Raw genomic sequence first — 21,498 nt, 5'->3', positions numbered from 1 at the left:
AACGTGTATACAAATGGTGAAATAAAGTTTTGTTTTAGCCCTTAATTATACTTTGACAAATACAGTTCTGTCCTTATAAATAATTATGAAATATATTTTGATATTCAAATCAATTTTTACTGATTAATTATCCGCAGAAAAAATTGAACGCAGCAGAAAATTTACATATGCATAAAAGAAAGAAAATTTAATATTTGGGTTATGTTTAATTACACAAAATAGATAGACCAAAAATGTTATATATTTGCGTTGTAATTAAGAAACTAAATGTTGTAATACGCTCAAAAAGATATCGTTCAAATGGTGAAATAAAGTTTGTTTTAGCCCCATTAGTAATAACTATGATCAATGTGCTTTGGAATTTGCCTTTATTTGTTTTTGAAGAAATTGTCTTAGTGGATAAGTCAGTTGGGGACAGTCCTATTCTCATGGGTAGAACTAGTCTTCTGCATTCCAGAATCTTGGATTTTTCAGTTTCTGAATATTGGGTATTTAATCCCATTGTTTCTAGTTGATTCAATAAGAAGCTTTTCAACCCATCTTCTTCTCTTTTCTGTGTTCTAACATTTGGTATCAGTGTTTTTTCAAGCTTTTTAAGGGGCCTGATGGAAAAATGAGTAAGAGTAGCACCAACAATGGAGCGTTCGTGCAAACATAAGCAGATTTGGGACTCGATGGCTATTATGAGAATTGTTCCAAGTTGATGGAAAACTTCCTTCAAGCCAAGGAGTATTGGAGTTTGATAGAAAATATATAGGATTTGCTCTATTTTCATTCATATATCCTCTCCTTATTTCTTGGTCAATCAATTATCTCTTTCCTTGTTTAGTTGATTGTTAGGCTTATTTATTTTCCTCTCTCTCTGTTTGTAACAACCACAAGAAAGAAATCAATCAAAAGCAAAAAGTCATTCTTGAGTTCTTTTAACCATCGATTTCTAGATGGTATCAGAGCGGTTTTAAAATCAATCAATTCTAGCATCATGACCGGAAGAAGCGAGGGTGACAAAGGTAGATCCAGCGCAAGCGCGATCAACTTCTCGTCGCCATATTACCTACATCCTTTATATTCCCCTAAGCAACCTACCGTCAATGAGGTTCTTACGGATGGAAACTACAACGATTGGGTGCGAGAGATGACCAATTTTCTCTTAGCCAAAAATAAAATAGATTTTGTTGATGGAACCTTGAAGAAGCGAGAGATTTCATCTTCCGAATACAAACCATGGATGAGGTGTGATGCGATGATAAAGGGGTGGCTTACCACAGCCATGGAGAAAGGGATACGTGACAGCGTGAAATATGCTAACACATCATCAGAGATTTGGTCAGATCTGAAGGAAGGATTTGGGAAGGAAAGTGCGCCAAAGGCTTATGAATTGAAGCAGAAGATCGCCGCTACACGTCAAGAGGGCAGTAGCGTTTTGACCTACTACACCCGTCTCAGGTCATTATGGGATGTGTCCCATTAAATTTTTTCTTTTCCATGTTGTTCGTGTAACAAATGTACGTGTGAACTGGACAAGAAAATTATTGCTCACCTTGAGAAACAACTATTTGAGTTTCTTATAGGTCTAGACAACGACTTCAATGTTATAAGGACCCAGATCTTAGCAACAAAACCTGTTCCTACCTTAGGGATGGCCTACCACATGGTTGCAGAAGATGAGAGGCAAAGAGCCATATCGCTCGAGAACCGAACTGGACCACAACCCACTGCATTCAAAGCATTCCAGAGACGTGATAACAACTTTAGACCCTCGAAAGAAAATTACATGGCTAAACAATAAAAGGAAAACAAGGAAGACGACCAATGCACTTTTTGTGGGAGGAACGGTCACAAACGAGAAGGGTGTTTCAAGCTAGTTAGTACCGATTGGTGGCCCGGGAAGAAAGACGACAAGACAAAACCGAAAGCAGCATGTCACTACTAGAAAACAGAGCAATAGCGACAGAATTTTAGCGACGGAAAAAATCCGTCGGAAAAAGAGACGGATTTCCAACAGAAACTATTTGGATATTAGCGACTATTTCGCGACGGTTTAGCAACGGAATAAAATTGGTCGGTAATCCGTTACAGTATACCGACGGTTTACCGACGAAAATCAACAAAATTGAAATTCCGTCGGAAATCCGTTAGTTAAATTCGATTTTCTTTTTTTATTTTTTAAATATTTAGGGCAATTCCGTAAATATGCGACTGAAACTAAAAACAGAGCGTTTGCCCTACTCTCGCTTCCCCTTTTGTCTTTCCAGTTCACGTGAAGAACAAACACCTCCCACTCATCTCCGGTCTTCAACCATCCGGCCACTGCATCCGCCATCACCGCCCGCAGCCAAGCCCTCCGGCTCCTCCAAGTCTTCGACACAACATGCCTTCTCCCTCCCACTGTCGTTCTGACCTGCAACCCACCGCCTCTTAACCGAGTAAAATTGCTCCCATTTATCTCTCTGCGAACGACGGCTAGCCTCGCGCCCTCGCCTTAGTCTATTGCCGCCGCCACCACCGTCGAAGTTGCTGCTGCACATGGTGGACCTTACCATTGGTCCGATTTCACCTTTTTTTCTCTCCAAGTTTTGGTAAAAAAAAAACCCTAACTTATTTTTTCTATTACATCGATTGAGTTTTAGGTTTATATTTTTTCTTCAGTGGATTATCATATCTCCAATTAGCATTAGATAACCTATCAATCAGATTTTGTTGATAAATAGTCTTATACTCTTCATAAAACCAGGATTGTCATGATGTAAGTTTTGAAGATCGACTTACTCCTATTCTCTTTCATCATGGCTAGCAGTTGAACAATTCTTCTGCATATTCATTTTTATCTCTCATTAACAGTACAATATAGGAGTAAATAAACTGTTGTTCTTGTTTCTTGAGGAGGGGTTTCTCAATGGAGAAACTGGAACCACGTGATTTCTTCCTTGGGGTTACTTTTGAACTTTTGCCAGTCATTGTGATTGTGGTTTTGGTTGGTGTTGGTGTTTGTGGTGAGGGTGAGACTCTTGGAGCAGTGACAACCAGTGATGAGAGTGATCTCTCTTTCCTCCTTAAAGGCACAACTTCAGGAGCCTTCACCCTTCTCCTTTTGTATGGCAAGATTTTTGCTCTCAGATCTTGTAAATTATGGTCTGGCCTGTTCTTCATCAATCAACAGTTAAGCTGTTCTTGTTTCTGTTGTTGTTGCTTGAGTAACAAGTACTCATCCAATACAGACAACTGTGGTGTAGGTATTTGAGTGTTTTATCTGTGACATGTGTTGTTGTAATAAGCTAGAAGCTTTTCGGGTGTTAATGGACCCAGTGAGGGTAGATTCTGTCCTTGCAGCCTCTGGTGGGCCCCAAATGGTGTCTCTGAAGAGGGAAATGTTTACCCTGAAATGGGTCCAACCCGGTTTGAACAGGAAAGTTAGACCAGCTACACTGTTTGCAGCAGAGTTTGACCTTTCAGATAAGCCTTGAAGAATAGACATGAACTCTGGGTTTGGAGGATTTTGAGGTAAAACTGAAGGATTTTGAAGAATGTCAGATTTAGGGGGCCCAGACCAAAGAGAGTAAGGACTAGACATAGATTTTTGCCTTTCAAGCTGCATCAATTTTGCAATTCCCATAGCTGGAATCGAACCAGGGTTCCTAAAATACCCCTGCATACCTTCAGAAAGCCCGAACTCAATGAATCTATTCTCAGCTTCTGTGGTCGACCCATGTTGAAACCTTGGATCATTCTTCATCATATCATTAGGATTAGGAATACTGGATTCATCATTGATTTCACTTTTAGCAGCAGTAAATCCAGGTGGAGGTCTGGCTTTTGCACGAAGGTGAGGCATGACATCACCAAGTAAAGCAAAAGGTGAGTCATTTGGTGCATTTGCAAGACGTACTTGCAAATCAATCCCAAAATATCAAGCCTCAAACCATCCAATAATATCAATACCAGTAAAAGGACCTTGAATTGAACCTTTATAAAAAAGAACCAAATCTTCAGGTGATGGCTGTGATTGTGAAAGTATCCTTGCTTCATGTTCCCTATCCATAGTATTTCCAGATTGTTGCCTTTTGATAACTGGATTTGTAACATTTGCAACATTTGAAACATTTGTGACATTTGTTAAACAGCTACTCCATTCATCGACAGTATTCAGTTGTGCACGTTGCCCCATGGATAAATATCATTTTTTTTTTCGGATATGGTCCAAGAAAAAAAATTTAAGCATTTTTTTGTTGCTATTTCATTGTTTCTTAATGTTTTTCAACCTGGGGTCGTCTAAATGACCATTTTGCCCTTGGCTTCTCCATTTCTTTCATCTAGCTCCTCAAGATACCAACGTTTGTAATCATTTATGGTGTAATAGGATGTACTTATATTTTTTCTATTACATCGATTGAGTTTTAGGTTTATATTTTTTCTTCATTGGATTATCATATCTCCAATTAGCATTAGATAACCTATCCAATCAGATTATGTTGATAAATAGTCTTATACTCTTCATAAAACCAGGATTGTCATGATGTGATTAAGTACACTTCATAAATCAATTATCATGAACTTAATTTGAAAAGAACATAGCCTTTAATCTCTTACTTTTTGATAAAAATCAACTTGGTCATGCTTAATTTGCAATCAGGTTTGCCCAATCTCCTAGATTCCCTGCATTAGTTATAGTTCTAGAAGGTTTATACCTGTTTTTGGTATTATCATAAAGATAATGGGTTTAGATACACTCCTAATGAAAATAGGTACTTCAAAGATACAGTTGGAGATGGAGTGGAATGATTGCTTCTGATCTACAAAGGGATTATTAGTTGGTATATAAGAGACTTTTTTTTTTAATTGTTGATCCCATTGTTTCTTTACTATAACTTTTTTTTGAGTACTTTTATAATTTTTTTTTAAATTGTCTGAGTTTCTGTTCTTATTGTAATATGTGAAATTGAGAAAATTAATCACACAAGGCGGAACTTCATTTTCTTAAAATACTTATACTTTTCTCCATTACACAAACACAATGCAAATTTCAATTCAAGAAAGAAAGGTATATTTCATTGTATTCTAAAACTTTTTTTTTTACGTAATGTTATATAATTTATAAAGAAATATTCCCGTTTCTTTCACCAGGTAAAACTGATAGACTGAAAAACGAATTTCTTTGACAACCCAGATGAGCAAATCGCTGCCACGTCATCCCTCATCATCTTTGGACTACTTACAAGAACTCCAGTTCTAGATCCTTCACATTCTGTAAGTATTTCTACATTATAAAATAATGCTATTTACAGTGAAAATTCAATCAATTTTTTCTTGTCAAGGCCTTTTACTTTGAAAATTTTACCATTTTTAGCATTGTACTTTTGTTATTATTATAAGCTTATTTCCCTTTTAAAATTCAACCCATTAATAGCATTGCATTTTTCAGGTTTCTTTAGTTTGAGGTCAACTGAACAGGAAAGGAGAATTTTGAGTATTGTGTAGTTTGTCTGGACAGTTGGTTCACTCGTTTGCTGATGTTATAAATGTTAAGCGGCCTAGAAATGGGTTTTGTAGTAAGTTTTGGCATTAATTCAAAAAACGAGTGAGTTTGTTTGTTTGCTTTTTTTTAATTAAAGTATTAATTATGGTTAGAATTGTGAGATTAATAAAACTAAAACTTTTTTTGATTGGTTTTTGTATAGGTATTTTTTCTTCGTGGATAGGAAAAGAGGATACAGTTGCTGAACTTGTGTTGGACGTTTTTTTAGGTAATTTTTTATTTTCTTTGGTATTAACCAATCTATCAACTTTTTACTAATTTGAAATTAAAAGTATTCATATTTATTTTGTCTAGTTGGGTAGAAATCAGATTTAGATGTACTTGACTTGTGCTAGTTACAGAAGCATTTTCTCTAGCATCTTTGTCTAGTAATGAACACTGCAATCAAAAAAGTAATTAGCTATTCACTTTCATTTTTAAAATACTCAAATGCTTTTCTTTTTAATGAAAAAAAAAGCAAGAGAGATTTTATTACTATTTTTTTAGAACGACCACTTGAGGGAGAGACACCTTTCTTATACACCTGATATGGTGGATGGCGGACAAATTATTACTACTACTAGCAAGATAAGTAAAAAAAATTACAATGAGAAAATAACATTTATTTTCTCTTTGTGTAGCTAACCAACTTAGTTAATTTCTAACTTAGTGCTTCTATTAAAAAAGCAAAAGAATGATTGAGATACAATTTTATCAAAATGCTCCAAATATCAACATGATAACAATTGCATCCAAATATCTCTTTGAATCACATTAAGCGCCACATGATTGGCCGAAGATGTAGAAAAAAAAGGGATATCAAAAAAAGTTTAATATTTTGTGAATAGTAACCATTTGTGATAATATAAACCTGGACCTTTGATACAAAAAGTGTCAATGAATTTTTTTCTTCCAATGTGATTATTCCATGTTTTAATAGTTAGACTTCTTGTTTATCATTGAAAATTGAAGATCTATAACCTAAGTATCAATGAACCATTTTCTTCTATTTAGTTCAAAATTAGTAAAGTATGTTGCTATTTCCTTCTCTATTTTATACTAATTATATATGTTTGTTGGAATATATTTCAGATAAATGAATTAGAGAGCATGCTCAAACGAGAAGTGAAGAAACGGGAGGAAATACAAGCCAATCTTTTGAAGCAATTCACAGGAAGATAAAAGGTAATATTGAAATAATTTGATATTTTAAAGGTTTAATTGTGAGAAATAGCAACGCACTTTACCAAAGTTCTTGATTATGGCAAAAGTACATTGCTATTATGAGTAAAGACATAAAGTATTTTGTATAATTGTGAAAAAACTGAAAATGGTTTCTATTATGATTATTTGAAAGTATGCAACTATAATGAGTAAAAACATAAAGTAAGCCCTTTATGGTCTAACATTTGAGGGCATTTATGGTATTTGACAATATATAAATATCTCTCTAGCTAACAACTCTCAATGATGGGTGTGGAATCTACGAGCTAATCAAGAAGGAATTCTCTATTGGTTGTTGACAATATTTGACAATATGGATTGAAATTTATGGTATTTGACAATATGGATTGAAATTTATAGATTTAATGTATGTCAAATGATTGAAATTTATGGATTTACTTTTATATTTGTAGGTTTCAAAATATAGATTTGATTTATGTTTAAAAAATTTGTGTTGAATATGTAATTATTTTTAGTTTTTAATTTCTTCATCGATTTGTAAATTTTTTTGTAATGCCAAAATCCGTCGATAATCTGTCACAAAAAAAATTTGTAGTCATTTCGAGATTCCGTCGGTAATTTGTTAGTAAGTTATTCCAAATTCCGTCAGTAATCCGTTAGTAAGTTATTTCAGATTCCGTTGGTAATCTGTTAGTAACTTTTTCCGTCGGTAATCCTTTAGTAACTTTTTCCGTCAGTAATCCGTTGCAAATATATTCTGTTGGTGATCCGTTACTATTTTTGATGGAAAAATCCGTCACTAAAAATTAGCCATAGCCGTCGGAAATCCGTTACAAACAATTAGCGACAAGAATATACCGACGGATTTTGGTGTGTTACAATTCCGTCGGTAAAGAGCATTAGCTACGGATTAGCGACGGTTTTGGCCGTCGGTAATGCTCTTTTTTGTAGTAGTGTGTGTTGACACTCGAACAAGCTCCATACCTGGGCTAAATGAGGAACAGTACCAAGAGTTTGTGAAGTTTTTTTTTGAGTTTGAGCAATAATGTTGAGCCGAAATTTGAGGCCAACATGACAGGTAATGGGGACGATGTGTGGGTTGTTGACACGGGTTGCACCGATTACATAATTCACAAACCCAACCTTCTTGAAAATAAGAAGGGAATCTCAAATGAGGCTCCTGTCGTTATACCAAATGGGGACGCAATCCCTGTTGAGGGAAAAGGAGATTTTTTGCTGCCTGGGGGGGGGGGGGGGGGGGGGGGCAAAATTAAAAGGGATCCTTTATATTCCTAATTTTAAGCATAACCCTCTCTCTGTTAGGAAAATATGCAAGGATCTCCAATGTGCTGTAACTTTTTTCCCCACTTTTTTTGTCAGGGGCTTCGAACGAGGAACTTGAGTGGATCGGTTAAGTGCCAAGGGGGGTTGTATCTCATGGACATGTTCAAGAAGGGAAGACGAGCCATGATGGCCACCGCGGATACATGACATAAAAAATTAGGACATGCTTCAAGGGATAAACTCTCCAACATAATTTTTTTTTAAAAATAATTATAGTAAACTTAGCAATGTTTTTTGTGATTCGTGTGCTAAGGCCAAACATGTTCGTAATCCTTTTCCAAACAGTTTTATTAAAACCAATGGTTGTTTTGAACTCATTCATTGTGACATTTAGGGAGGTTATCGGGTTCCTTCATAGGAACACCGGGCCAAGGGATTCTTCTTCCCCGCAAAGGACCTTTAACCTTGACTGCCTACTACTATGACTCAGATTGGCTTGGGTGTTCCTTCACAAGGCGGTCCAAAACAGTGTACCTCCTCTTTTTTGGTGGTGGCCCCATTTCTTGGAAAACGAAGAAGCAGTCAGTCGTCTCTTGGTCTTCGGCATAGGCAGAATATAGGGCAATGGCTTCCACTGTCATTGAAATTCTTTGGGTGAGATGGTTACTCAAAGATATGCAAGTTTAGCTCACAACACCAACATCCTTGTTTTGTGATAATCAAGTGGCTCGTCACATAGCCAACAATCCCGTTTACCATGAACGGACAAAACATGTCGAAATGGACTGTTTTTTGGTCGTGAACATGTGGGGACCAAAGACATAAAGCCACCACCAAATGAAAGTAAACTCTAACTTGCAGACCTCCTAACCAAGGGTCTCGGCACACAACAGTTTTCGGCACACAACAGTTTTGTTCCTTACTAAACAGGATGGGCATTCACGGCCTTCATGCTCCATCTTGAGGGGGAGTATAGGATTTGCTATATATTTTCGTTCAAATATTCTCTCCTTATTTCTTGGTCAATCAATTATCTCTTTCCTTGTTTAGTTGATTGTTTGGCTTATTTATTTTTCTCTCTCTCTCTCTCTCTCTCTCTCTCTCTCTCTCTCTCTCTCTCTCTCTCTCTCTCTCTCTCTCTCTCTCTCTCTCTCTCTCTCTCTCTCTCTCTCTCTCTCTCTCTCTCTCTGTGTGTGTGTGTGTGTGTGTGCGCGCGCGCACGCGTGTGTGTGTGTAACAATCACAAGAAAGAAAGAAATCAAAAGAAAAAAGTCATTCTTGAGTTGTGTTAACCATCGATTTCTAAAGATGACCTAAAGATGACAGAGGAACGAAAATTGAAAGACAAGAAGATGAATAACTATCTTTATCAAGCAATTGATAGAGAAATCATGGATCAATTCTGAATGACGATACCTCAAAGCAGATTTGGGACTCGATGCAATAGAAATTCATAGGATCAACAAGGGTAAAGAGACCTCAACTTTAGACCTTGAAGACGGAATTTAAATTGCTCAAAATGAGAGAAGGAGAGTCAGTGACTGCCTACTTTGGAGGAACATCACGGAATCTAACAATGTTTAGAAAATATTGTCTGTGGATGAACTTCAAAGCAACCTGCTTCTCATTCATGAGCAGAGTATGAAAATTCCAAATGAGGAAAACATGTTTTGGTTGTGACTCATGACAAAAGAGGTGGAGGAAGAGGGAGACAGATAACTCTTCAACAAACCGTTAATAGAATGTCACAAATGTCACAACTTAGGACACTTTCATTATTAGTGTCCTAATTGGGAGAAGAAAGTTATAGTTATGTAGAGCTAAATGAAGAAGAAGATATGTTGTTAATGACACAGGCTACAATCAACAATCCAACTTGATAAGGAATCTGGTTTCTCGACTCTAGATGCTCAAATCATATGTCAGGAACAAAGAATTGTTGCAGCAAATGGATGAAGGGTTCAGACACTCTGTGAAACTTGGTAACAACTCAAAGATGATGGTGACAAGGAAGGGAATGATCAAGATTGAAGATGAGTAAATAAATCAAACTGTAAGTAATGTTTTCTATATACCTGATCTGAAAACAAATCTTCTTTCGCTTGGGCAATTACAGTGAAAGGACTAATCATTCTTATTCGAAACAACACATGCAAAAATTGCCACCCCACCAAGGGATATATTATTGAATGCAAAATGACTGCAAATAGAATTTTCACAATACCATCAACCGCCATCTTGAAGTCTGTTGAATGTCATAATATCCAATCAGATGAAATGACATGACAGTTTTATGGCATAAAAAGTATGGGCACTTGAACTACTACAACATGAACATACTTCAACAAAATGGTCTGGTTTGTGGAATTCCAAGCTTGAAAATTCCATACAAAGTGTGCAACAGTTGCATGATGGGAAAGCAACATCGTGAAGTTATTTCAAAGAAGAGCAAATGGAAAGCACAAAGCAATTGCAACTGATTCCACTCATTCATATATGGACCCATAACCCATATATCAAACACCAACAAATGGTCCGTTTTGACCTTCATAAATGATTTCAGTCGCAAACGATGGGTGTATTTCTTGACTTCCAAAGTGAAGCTTTTGCAAAATTCAAAGGCTTTAAAAATTGTGTCGAACAAGAGTCTGGTTTGTCTATATGTTGCTTGAGAACATATCAAGGAGGGGAGTCATATCAAAGGAATTCATAGAGTTTTGTAACTTACATGGTATCAAACACAACTTACAACATCCTACACCCCCAACAAAATGGGGTGGTTGAGTGTAAGAATCGTACTATATATATATTCTCAATATGGTACGATGTCAATTACAGGAGAAAACCATGCCCAAAATGTTCTGGCCCGAAGCGGTAAGGTGGACCAGCTATGTTCTCAATCGAAGCCATGCTTCTGCCATTAAAGATAAAACTCCAAAAGAGTGTTGGAGTGGTGTAAAACCTGATGTGCAACACTTCAAAGTGTTTGGGTGTTTAGGAAATGTCCATATTCCAGAAGCAAAATGACTAAAATTGGATGCTAGAAGTCACAAGTGTGTAATGTTAGGGGTATAGTGAAGATGCAAAAAAAGTAAAGTTGGATGCAAGCTTAAACGAGCCCTTACTTGTAGACTCGAGAGCGGGCTCGTTAAGGCTCTGCTCGTTTCGAGCTTTTAACGATCTAAGCCCGGGTAGCTCGCAAGTAGCACAACTCGTTTACATCCCTATGTTTTACAATATTTTTACAACTTTTAAAAAGTTTTACACTTTTTTGAGCTTTTTATAAAACTTTCTTACAATTTTATTCAACCTTTCTTAAACCAAGGAATCTAAATACATCTTATAACATGATCGAAACATGGAAAGCTTTTGGGGGGATATTTTTAGATTATGAGTATGAGAACTAAGAAGGGGGTATTCATATTTGTTGCACGGACGAGATGTCGAGAATGAGCCTCCTTCCCCTTGTTCCACCTTTTTTGGTGGAACAAATTATTATGATTTTTGTCTCTAATGATGTCTCAATCTTAGTCGAACATATACCGAATGCAATACAAAGCAGAATATTTTCTCTTGTCCATAAAAAACTCCCCTAATGCGCTTACAAAATCATAAAATTATCACGAAAAAAATTAGACAAAGTAGCAATTGCCTCCGACTATTCTTGTATGCCTCAAAAATACATGTATGCCTCAAAAATACGTATACGAGTTTTTCGCCCATCATTTATTCATTAGAAAAACCGGTACTGTCAAGGAGTAATCTATGTCCACGACTTGCCTAGCAAGTCAGCAATGTTAATTCATATTAGGGTTTTACAATTATAACAATATAAACTTCACAACTTTCTAGAACATCATACTCCAAAACTCAATTATTCTTGTATAGTTGTATGTCTCTAGCCCTCTGCAACCACACCACTTAGATTCAATACATATTTTGGTCAAAACAAAATTATACTAAGAACCATTCGTCCGTTTTGCTCATGAAAATGCATAAATAATAAAAGAACAAAGATTATGGACACATGGAAGAGTCATGATGCAGAAAAATGGTATTTTGAGTGCATTCAAAATGGTTGGTTGGCGATAGCTAGTGGGATATATCCCCAATATATCACAGCAAAACAACACTCTTACCAAATCAAGAAGCATGAAATTCAACGTCTACTATATTTATTTCCATGTTTTTCTGGAAAACTATATAACAAACATTCTAATTGATATTTTAAATGGATATGAGACATTTGAATTGCTCAAGAAAATGGCATAACTCATAAAGAATAGAGATTACAAACAAAAATGAAGCTTATAAACTACAATGAATGCATTAGAGTAACAACTAATAATGCATTGACCTAATAAAGAAAGATCACCTGAAACGGTCAATTGATGGATAATTTGAAATAAGAAATGATCCAAAACATAAATGAGAGAACCCAATGAAACCAAGTAAGCCTTTCAAAAACAAACAGAAAAAGATGAAAATATTTCACAATAACAAAAATGCCTAACATGAATTCAAAGTATCAGCAATCTCCACTTTCAACATTCAATTGAATCACTCTCACTCTCACTCTCATACCAATCATAAGTAGCATTAGGAAACTTGATATTTGATGGAACAACGAAACCTTTAGCTTTCAAACGAGACAGAACCTACAAACAAAACAATACAGGTGAAAAGGACAACAAAAATTAGAATCATGCATTGCATATTTGCATTTATGCATTAATCATGAATAAAGAAAACTAAAATATAGCTATGACATCTCGTAAGAAGTAACAGAGAGAAACCTAAGAAGCAGAAGAAGCAAAGACACTCATGCTCCAAAAGTGACTTCTAAACAGCAAAATGAGAAAATGCCTTATAACAATGATTAACAAATAAGAATGCTCAGGTGGGTTTGTTTGGGGTTTCTTCTGCAATCTATATTTTGGATGTGCAATTTCATAGTGGTATATAACTAGGACTTGAAGTAGATAATCAGTTGATCAAAGCTAATGATAGTTAAAGGTCAATTCTTAATTCAGTAACTACTTGCCTTCTTTATTGTTTTTTTCTTTTTCTTTTTCTTTTGGCCCTACATAATGAGAAATCATATCATAATCATTTTTAACTAAACACTCAAAATGTTCATTTTATCAAGGGATAAACAATGAAGTACCACTAAAGCTAATGATCCTATGATTTGTACAAAGATATAAATGTCAGAGGAAAAGAAATTTTACCTTAGAATAGGATCTTCGAATTTTAAGCTCCTTGACATGGGAGAGGTTTCGTATAAATCCTTTAAGCATCTCTTCTCTATGCGTTCTCTTCCAACGCCCCATCTTTGTATAATCTAAGTCAGCTTCGACTAAAGAAAACACATTTGGAAACAGAAGCTTCCCCAAGAACAGATCACCTTTGATTGTTAGTGATAGAATATTAGGAGCATTGATTTGAATAACATTGACTTCAAATTCATCCTCAGCATCCATGTATCCAGAGAACACCAAATTTAACGCTCATTGAAGTAATATGGATCTGCCTATAACCATAGCAATATCTCAACACCAAAGTTTCCAATACAGGACTCCCGGATAATATATTTCCAATCAAATCTTCATCTAATTTCCCATAGGATATACTCAAACTCTTAAGGTTTTTCCAACTAATCGCCTCAATTGGATTAAATATGCAGCATTCTAATGTTATAAACTCTGTGAATGATTTTTGTATATTGATCAACTGTGTTTACAATGGAGAAACAAATACTATATATACAAAGATTCACTCAACTGATTCCTAAATATTAGGTCAAGCTACTGACTAATTTAGTTTACATGTGGGACTTATGTACACGTGGGTTTGACGAAGTAAGAGTACCGTTATCACCCCCCTGCAAGCTCATGGGCAGATCGCATCTGAAGCTTGTCTCGGATGTGAATCTATCCTTGTGCAAAGGTTTCGTAAAGACGTCAGCAACTTGATCAACAGAGGACACATGTGAGATCTGTAATTGTCTTGATTCAACTTGTTCACGGATGAAATGGAAGTCGAGAGCTATGTGCTTAGATCGAGTGCTGATTACAGGATTCTTTGTCATGAAGATGGCACCCACATTGTCACAGAGAATTAACGGACAATCGAGTTTTGGAGCGTGTAATTCTTGAAGTAACTGGTTGATCCAAATCAATTCTGCTGAGGTATAGGCTAATGAACGATACTCTGCTTCCGTGCTTGAACGAGCCATGACGCGTTGCTTGCGATAGGTCCAGCTAATAAGGTTGGAACCATGGTAAATAGCAAACCCATACTGGGATCGACAATCATCTTTATCAGAAACCCAACATGCATCTGAGAAAGTTAATAGCTTAGTCTTGGTGGTGGGTGAAAAGTGTAAGCAGTGATCAATGGTTCCATTTAGATATCGTAAGATTCTTTTGACAGCTTGCCAGTGTTGAATTGTGGGTGAATGCATGTACTGACAAACACGATTGACCGCATAGGCTATATCAGGTCTGGTGATTGTGGTATATTTAAGGGAACCTACCACTTGTCGATACAACTTAGGATCAGAAAATGGATCACCACTCAATGTGAGCTTTGAGTGAGCATCAACAAGAGTGGAAAGTGGTGTGGAGTCAGACATTTTGGTTCGCTCAAGGATGTCACGTATATATCCTTGTTGATGTAAGGTGAGAGAATTGTTGGAGCGAGTTATTTGTATTCCCAGGAAGTAGTGTAAGTCTCCCAAATCTTTGAGAGCAAAGACTCGATGAAGTTGTTGGATGAGTTTCTGAATGACAGTGGGATTGGTACGTGTGATAATCAAGTCATTCACGTAAACAAGGATATAGATGATAGTGGATGAGGAGTGATGCATGAAAAGAGAGGTATCTGATTCACATGCACGAAACCCTTGTTGGACTAAATATGTTTTTAGCTTAGTGAACCAGGCCCTGGGGACTATTTGAACGCATAAATAGCCTTGTTCACTCGGCATACGTGATTTGGTTTATGAACATCTTCAAAACCACGTGGCTGTCTCATATAAACTGTTTCAAGAAAGTCCCCATTTAAAAAGACATTATTGATGTCCAGTTGGAGTATACACCAGTGATTTGAAATGGCTATCGACAACACTAAACGAATAGTAGTTGGTTTTATAACCGGACTGAAAGTCTCAAAATAGTCTACCCCCTCTTCTTGACTGAAACCTTGAGCGACTAGCCTGACCTTGTGACGTTCAATAGACCCATCAGATCTGCGTTTTACCATGTATATCCAGTTGCAACCTACAAGATTGACATTAGAGGGACACGGAACAAGAGACCAAGTATTATTTCTCATTAGTGCATTGTATTCATTTTGCATTGCATCTTGCCAACATGTATGAAGACTGGCTTGTTTATAGGTGTATGGTTCAGTTTGAGGAGAGGGCATGACAGTAGTAGAGAAAGCTTTTGGTTTTAAAGAATTTGCGCGAGCTCGAGTCACCATAGGATGACTGGTGCGATTAGCTGGGTGATAATGAGTAGTGGATGGCATGGTGCTTTTGGCTCGTGAGCTCACAGTGGAGCCTTGAAAACGAGGGATGGAAGAAGTAATAGGATGGTCGTGGGGAGAGAGAGGAGTGGTGAGGTGTGAAGGGATAGGTGGTGTTGGGGGGAAGGTGGAGAGGCAACCAAACTTGCTGCCTTTTCTAGCATAGAGGAAGATACCGTAGAGTGAGTTGGTATGGAGGATTTTGAAGTAGGTGGTGCAACATTAGCATACGGGAAAAAGATCCTCGTTGAAGAGTACATGCCTTGCAATATATATGCGAGAGGAGGGTGTGTGATAACAAAGATATCCCTTGTGAGTGGTGCTATACCCGAGAAAGACAAAAGGTAAGGAACGAAAGTAGATTTTGTGGTGATTGTATGGACGCAAAAATAGGTAACAGAGGCAACCAACGGTTTTGAGAAAACCACAGTCAGGAATTTTGGAGTAGAGTTTCTGATATGGGGACAAAAAATCGAGAACCGGTGTAATTGTCCGATTGTGTAAGTAGGTGGCTGTCTTAAAAGCATGCTCCCAAAATGTGTGTGGAAGATTTGAGTGAGCCAAGAGAGTTAAGCCTTTTTCAACAATGATGCGGTTGCTGCGTTCAACCGCACCATTTTGCTCATGAGTGTGGGGACAAGAGATGCGGTGATTGACACCCTGGGATTGAACAAATTGTGAAACATTTCGGTACTCACCACCCCAGTCACTTTGGAAATTTTTTATAGTGGTGTTAAACTGTGTTTGAACCATTTTGTGAAAGTGTAAGAATGTTGAAAAGACTTGAGATTTATGAGATAAGAAATAAATCCATGCATACTTTGTGCAATCATCAATAAAGAGCAAAAAATAACGATTTCTGTTTATAGAAAATAGGGGAGAAGGACCCCAAACATCCGAGTATATCAAATCAAAAGGCAAAACAAAAGTAGTATGAGCATGCGTAAACAGGAGACGATGGATTTTAGCCAGTTGACATGATTCAGAAATGTTGGGAAAATTATTTGATGAGGTGGGTAACTTGAATAAAGAAAGTTGGCGCCGAAGGAGAGGAGCATGGGGATGAGCTAACCGCTTATGCCAACCGTGGAGTGTTGTTCTGACACCAGAGAGAGCAAGTTTGGTGGATGATGTGTTTGTGGTGAGCAGTAGGCGATACAGGCCATGCTTAAAGTCCCCTTGAAGTATTGTTTTGCCCTGAAAAGACTTAATAGAGCAATGCTTAGGCCAAAATTCAAGATAAAGATCATTGTCATTTGTGAGTTTAGAGACACTTACAAGACGTTTTGTGATTTGAGGCACAACAAGAACTGTGGGCAATTTAAGATGATGCAATGAAGATGAAGCAACATGAGAAATAGTGAAATTGTTACCATCGCCAACTTGGAGTTTGTCCGATCCCTTGTAGTCATCTGTTATGTGAAGATTCTGAATGTCCGCTGCAATGTGGTCTGTGGCCTCGGTATCAAAATACCAAGACGGATCAACCACTATTGAAGGGTTGTTGTGATGGGTTAAGTGGGCTTGTCTTGGAGCAGTTTTGGTATGATCGTGAGGACGACGTGAAGGATAGTCCTGCTGGTTGTTTCGTTGCCAACAATAAATGGCTTCATGGTCGGGCTTGGAGCACAGTTGGCATTGGAGACGGCGGTGCCGATTGTCTCTGGTGCGTGGACCAGAGGAGGAAGATGAAGAGCATGAATAAGGGCGGTTCACAGTTAACGCCAACGGAGTGGAGGAATTGGGGGACGGAGTTGGTGGGTTAACAACAGATAGACGGATGAGCTCAGTCTCAAGGCGTGCCTCTTCTTGCAAGAGGAGACCAACGAGGCTGTCGATGGAGGTAGTGTCACCCTTAATCATAAAGGCAGTGAGAAACGGCCCATAGGAGGAGTCAAGGTCGGACAGGATATGACCAATGAGATCTTCAGAGGATATCGGGTAGAGGCTAGCTGCGAGCGAGTCAGCAATAGAACGTTTCTTTTCAATGTACTCCAACATAGATAAAAAGCCTTTGGATAGGGTTTATAGATCAAATTTCATCTGCATACGTCAGGCCATATAGTTTGGGCCTGATACATTTTCTTGAGAGAAATCCAGGCCTATTGAGATGAGGGGTCCCGTGCAACAACGACAAGGGTACGATCAATGAGTGTAGATTTAATCCACAGAAGGACAAATTGATCCTTCTTTTTCCAGGTTTGGAACTCAGGATTTGGGGCGGTGGATGGCGGCTCGTCGGCAGCGTCAGGAGTTATGAGAATAGTTTCACCTGGTGGATTTGGAGTGAGGACAAAGCTTTCTAGGTCAAATGTTTCCAAGGCAGAGATAATGGTGGTACGTCATAGAGGGTAGTTGTCCCGATCTAGCTTTATGCTAATTGAGGGAATTTGGAAATTGATGGAGAAAAAGTTGCAGGTAGGCCAAGGAGAAGAGGAGGAGTCTCCATGGAGTGAGTCAAGAGAAAAGACAGAAAAAAATTAGGTAGCTCTGATACCATATAAACTTTGTGAATGATTTTTGTATATTCATCAACTATATTTACAAAGGAGAAACAAATACTATATATATAGAGATTCACTCAACTGATTCCTAAATATTAGGTCAAGCTACAGACTAATTTAGTTTACATGTGGGACTTATGTACACGTGGTTTTGACGAAGTAAGAGTACCGTTATCAAATGTCAGCTTAGTAAAACATGAACTAATGAAAAAAAATTGATCTACCATAGGCCCATTTATGGAAAACCTACCATGTAATGTTAAATTAAGCTCTTCAACGTTGCATCTTATAGCATAATGAATCCAATTATTGCCTTCTGATTCGAATCCTCTATAACTAATGGTATCCACTTCGAATTTCTTGAGCTTCAACTGGTGACATTGAGTTAGGGTTTTGTCAACGATCAAAACGAAATCGGACCAGGGGCGATTGCAATGATTATGTCTGAAAACTAGAATAGGAAGAAAAGTCCAAAGATGTTCCCATCGTTTAGAGAGTGTACTTGTTCTAATGGCGTATTTTGTGGAGGGTAAACGAGACAGGACAACAAGCAAGCAATCTGGCAACACACTGATTCGATCGTCTCCCCTTTCCTCCATGATTCTTCTAACTTTATCCGTTTTGTAGCAATTTTAGGTTGATTTTAACCTTCTTCCGCCATTTCCATGGCAGCAACAGAGGCCATGTTGGTTTACCCTGCGAAAAAACTACACAAAACTCTCGCAAGAAGTTCCATTCGGGAGCTAGTAGGAAAATGTTGCCAAGATGAGGCTCAAAGCAAGGCTCAAAGCAGGTCATGTGTGTTAGTTTAAATGTCATTAATTACATAATTAATGAATCCATTATAGAATTCAAAGTAGGGACCAAAATTGTCAAATTTAGCAAAAACGAGTGCATTCATGCACGCAGGTCGCGCCCATGCACAAGTTCGGTGTTTTTGGTTTACGAAATCCAAGATTTGCACCCCCCTGCATGCGGGTATGACTTGTAGTAAAACCATAGACACAAGCTTGTAAGCCTTTCATGCATTAAAGCTTATAAACATTGTTGAGTTTGGTCTTTCTACTAATGTGGGACTCATTCCCACATTCATCTCTTTTGCTAAATTTATTCTCAAATACCCATCTTTGAGTATCGATATCTCATTCACATATACTCCATTTTGTACATACAATATAATGTTTCGAAGTTCTCACAGGGGAGAACACAAAACCACTTAGAGTTAATTATATATACAACATATGTACATATTTATATATGTCCAAAGTTAGTAAAATATGAATATTTTTACTGAAAAATTCCAACAATGTAGAAGAAGATTGAATCAACAAGAATAAGATATGCCACTAGTGTGGGGAAAATAACTTATTATCCCAAGTTATAGAGATATCAAGACTTGTTACCACACATTCCTTTTTCGTGAATTCCTTCAAGTGTAGATATGTATACATGGTAATGGTATTAAAAAAATACAACATCAAATTTGGAGCTTTATAGCTCACGTTTGATTAAGGTATAATTCTTTACACCAATTATTATGTATGAAAGAATCACATGGACTCTTAGTTAAAAATCAGTTTTGTAATTTTCTTTTGGTTTTCACTATACTGCATTTTGATTGGAACTCAAGCAAAACACCAACATTAATAACATATAAATAAGGACTACTTAATTTGTGGTATTTGGTGCATCTCATATATTTACATCTAGTTATGTGGGTTACAATTTATTGTAATCTGACTTCTAGTTACTTAGAGTCCACTTAGCACGCTATAAAGATGTATATACATCAAATCACATTACTACAAAAACGCTAACAAATAAGATATGCAAACATCAACCAACACCAACACACTACCATAAATGAGGAAAGATATTAGACAAAACAACATATATGCATTTTAAAATATGTTATTACTACCAATAGCAATACATGATTGCATCAGAAAAGGGGACTACATAACAAATATATTTGAATTGGCAGTTTTAACGATTGTGATTTAATTTTTATACACCAACACACTACATGCACACAACTGTGCCTAACAGGCTTTATTTGGGCTTCTTTCATTGGAATCGGCAGATTGGATTGGACCAAAACAATTTTTTCTCTTTTGTCGTTTTCGACATTTTCAATGTTTTTAAAGTGAACAAGAACGAAATCAAAATACCTCTTTGATTTTATTAGGAAAATAAACTCAAAACCTAATTACCATTGTTCTCATAATCATAAACTCGATTATAGACATGTATATATAGATTCTAATCACCGACTTGTGCAATAAAATATGGAAACTAGGAACCGACTTGTTAAAATAGTTTCTTAAAACTTAGTTGCCTAAATTGGATTGCTTGATCCTCAAACTTAGGATTCCAACAATCACCCCCGAATCTCTAAGTCCTTCTAGAGACGTCTTCAATCCCAATCAAGCTCCGTATTTCCTTGAACTTGGTTCAAGCTAATGGTTTGGTAAGAATGTCCGCCTTTTGTTCCTCACCGGGAATGTACTCCACCTCCACTTGTTTGTTGTTAGCACAATTACGAATAAAGTGAAACCTCGTGTGAATATGTTTACTCCTTCCATGAAAAACAAGATTATTCGTTAGTTCGATAGCCGACTTGTTATCAATTCTAAGAACCACTTTTTCTCTTGCACTTTGTTCATGATTTCTCTGAGAAAATCTTGAAGCCATATTGCTTGACATGCGGTCGCCATGGCTTCCATGAACTCCACCTCGCAAGATGATAAAGCAACGGTATCTTGCTTTTGTGAACACCATGTAATTGGAGATGACCCGTAGTAGAAAATGTGACCGGTTGTGATTTTCCCGTTATCCGGGTCAACATTATGACTACTGTCACTATAACCAACAAGTCGGCTTTGTCCCATCCTCTCGTACTTGATTCCGTATCCCATTATTCCTCATAAGTATCTTAGGATATGCTTGATTGCAACACCATGTGATTTTCTTGGACTTTGCATGTATCGACTAACAACTCCAACCGCATATGACATATCGGTTCTTGTTTGCAAGAGGTATCTAAGGCATCCTACCACCTTTCGATATTGTGTCGGGTCAATTTCGGATTCATCTTCGACCTTTGACAATTTATTTCCTGGTTCCATTAGAATGTGGGTCGGATTGCAATCATGTAAACCAACTTCTTCTAGAATGCGTTGAGCATATGCTTCTTGGTTTATAGTAATCCCCGATTCCTCTTGCTTAACTTCAATGCCAAGGTAATAAGTCAATCTTCCAAGATCTGACATCTCAAAGTTCCTGGGCATCTCTAATTTGAACCTCTTGATCATGCTCAAATTTGTACATGCGACAAATAAACCATCAACATAAATTGCCAAAATCAACAAGTTAGATCCTTCATTTTTCCGATACACTGATGGTTCTTTCATGCACTTTTGAAATTTCATACTCTTCAAGATCCCGTCAAGCTTCGTGTTTCATGCTCGAGGTGCTTGT

The 21,498-nt window shown here is 37.2% G+C and overlaps 1 protein-coding gene and 1 long non-coding RNA gene across 4 annotated transcripts; both read left to right on the top strand.

The window, feature by feature from the left end:
* The first annotated feature begins 982 nt into the window (after positions 1-982).
* Positions 983-1,471, top strand: LOC145126618 (uncharacterized). The gene has a single exon (XM_079061948.1). It carries the CDS (start codon positions 983-985, stop codon positions 1,469-1,471), a length of 489 nt encoding a protein of 162 aa, XP_078918074.1.
* Positions 1,472-2,220: 749 nt separating this feature from the next.
* Positions 2,221-7,227, top strand: LOC145124264 (uncharacterized). 3 transcript variants are annotated; one of them, XR_013715562.1, is made up of 7 exons: positions 2,221-2,579; positions 4,743-4,811; positions 5,122-5,244; positions 5,420-5,575; positions 5,676-5,741; positions 6,605-6,697; positions 6,967-7,227. It is a non-coding gene; the product is annotated as an uncharacterized LOC145124264 (long non-coding RNA). The 3 variants fall into 3 exon arrangements; XR_013715561.1 differs by lacking the exon at positions 4,743-4,811 and having other exon boundaries at positions 2,222-2,579; positions 5,420-5,546; XR_013715560.1 differs by lacking the exon at positions 4,743-4,811 and having other exon boundaries at positions 2,222-2,579.
* The last annotated feature ends 14,271 nt before the right edge of the window (positions 7,228-21,498 follow it).

This window comes from Lactuca virosa, chromosome 7 (assembly GCF_052849685.1).
Source record: "Lactuca virosa cultivar CGN04683 chromosome 7, Lactuca_virosa_CGN04683_v6, whole genome shotgun sequence".
NCBI lineage: Eukaryota > Viridiplantae > Streptophyta > Magnoliopsida > Asterales > Asteraceae > Lactuca > Lactuca virosa.
The sequence above is the reverse complement of the archived record's forward strand: the minus strand, read 5'-3'. Positions and strand labels throughout refer to the sequence as shown.

Bases quoted from the DNA above. Each gene is read 5' to 3' on its own strand.
- LOC145126618 (XM_079061948.1), top strand. From the start codon at position 983: ATGACCGGAAGAAGCGAGGGTGACAAAGGTAGATCCAGCGCAAGCGCG.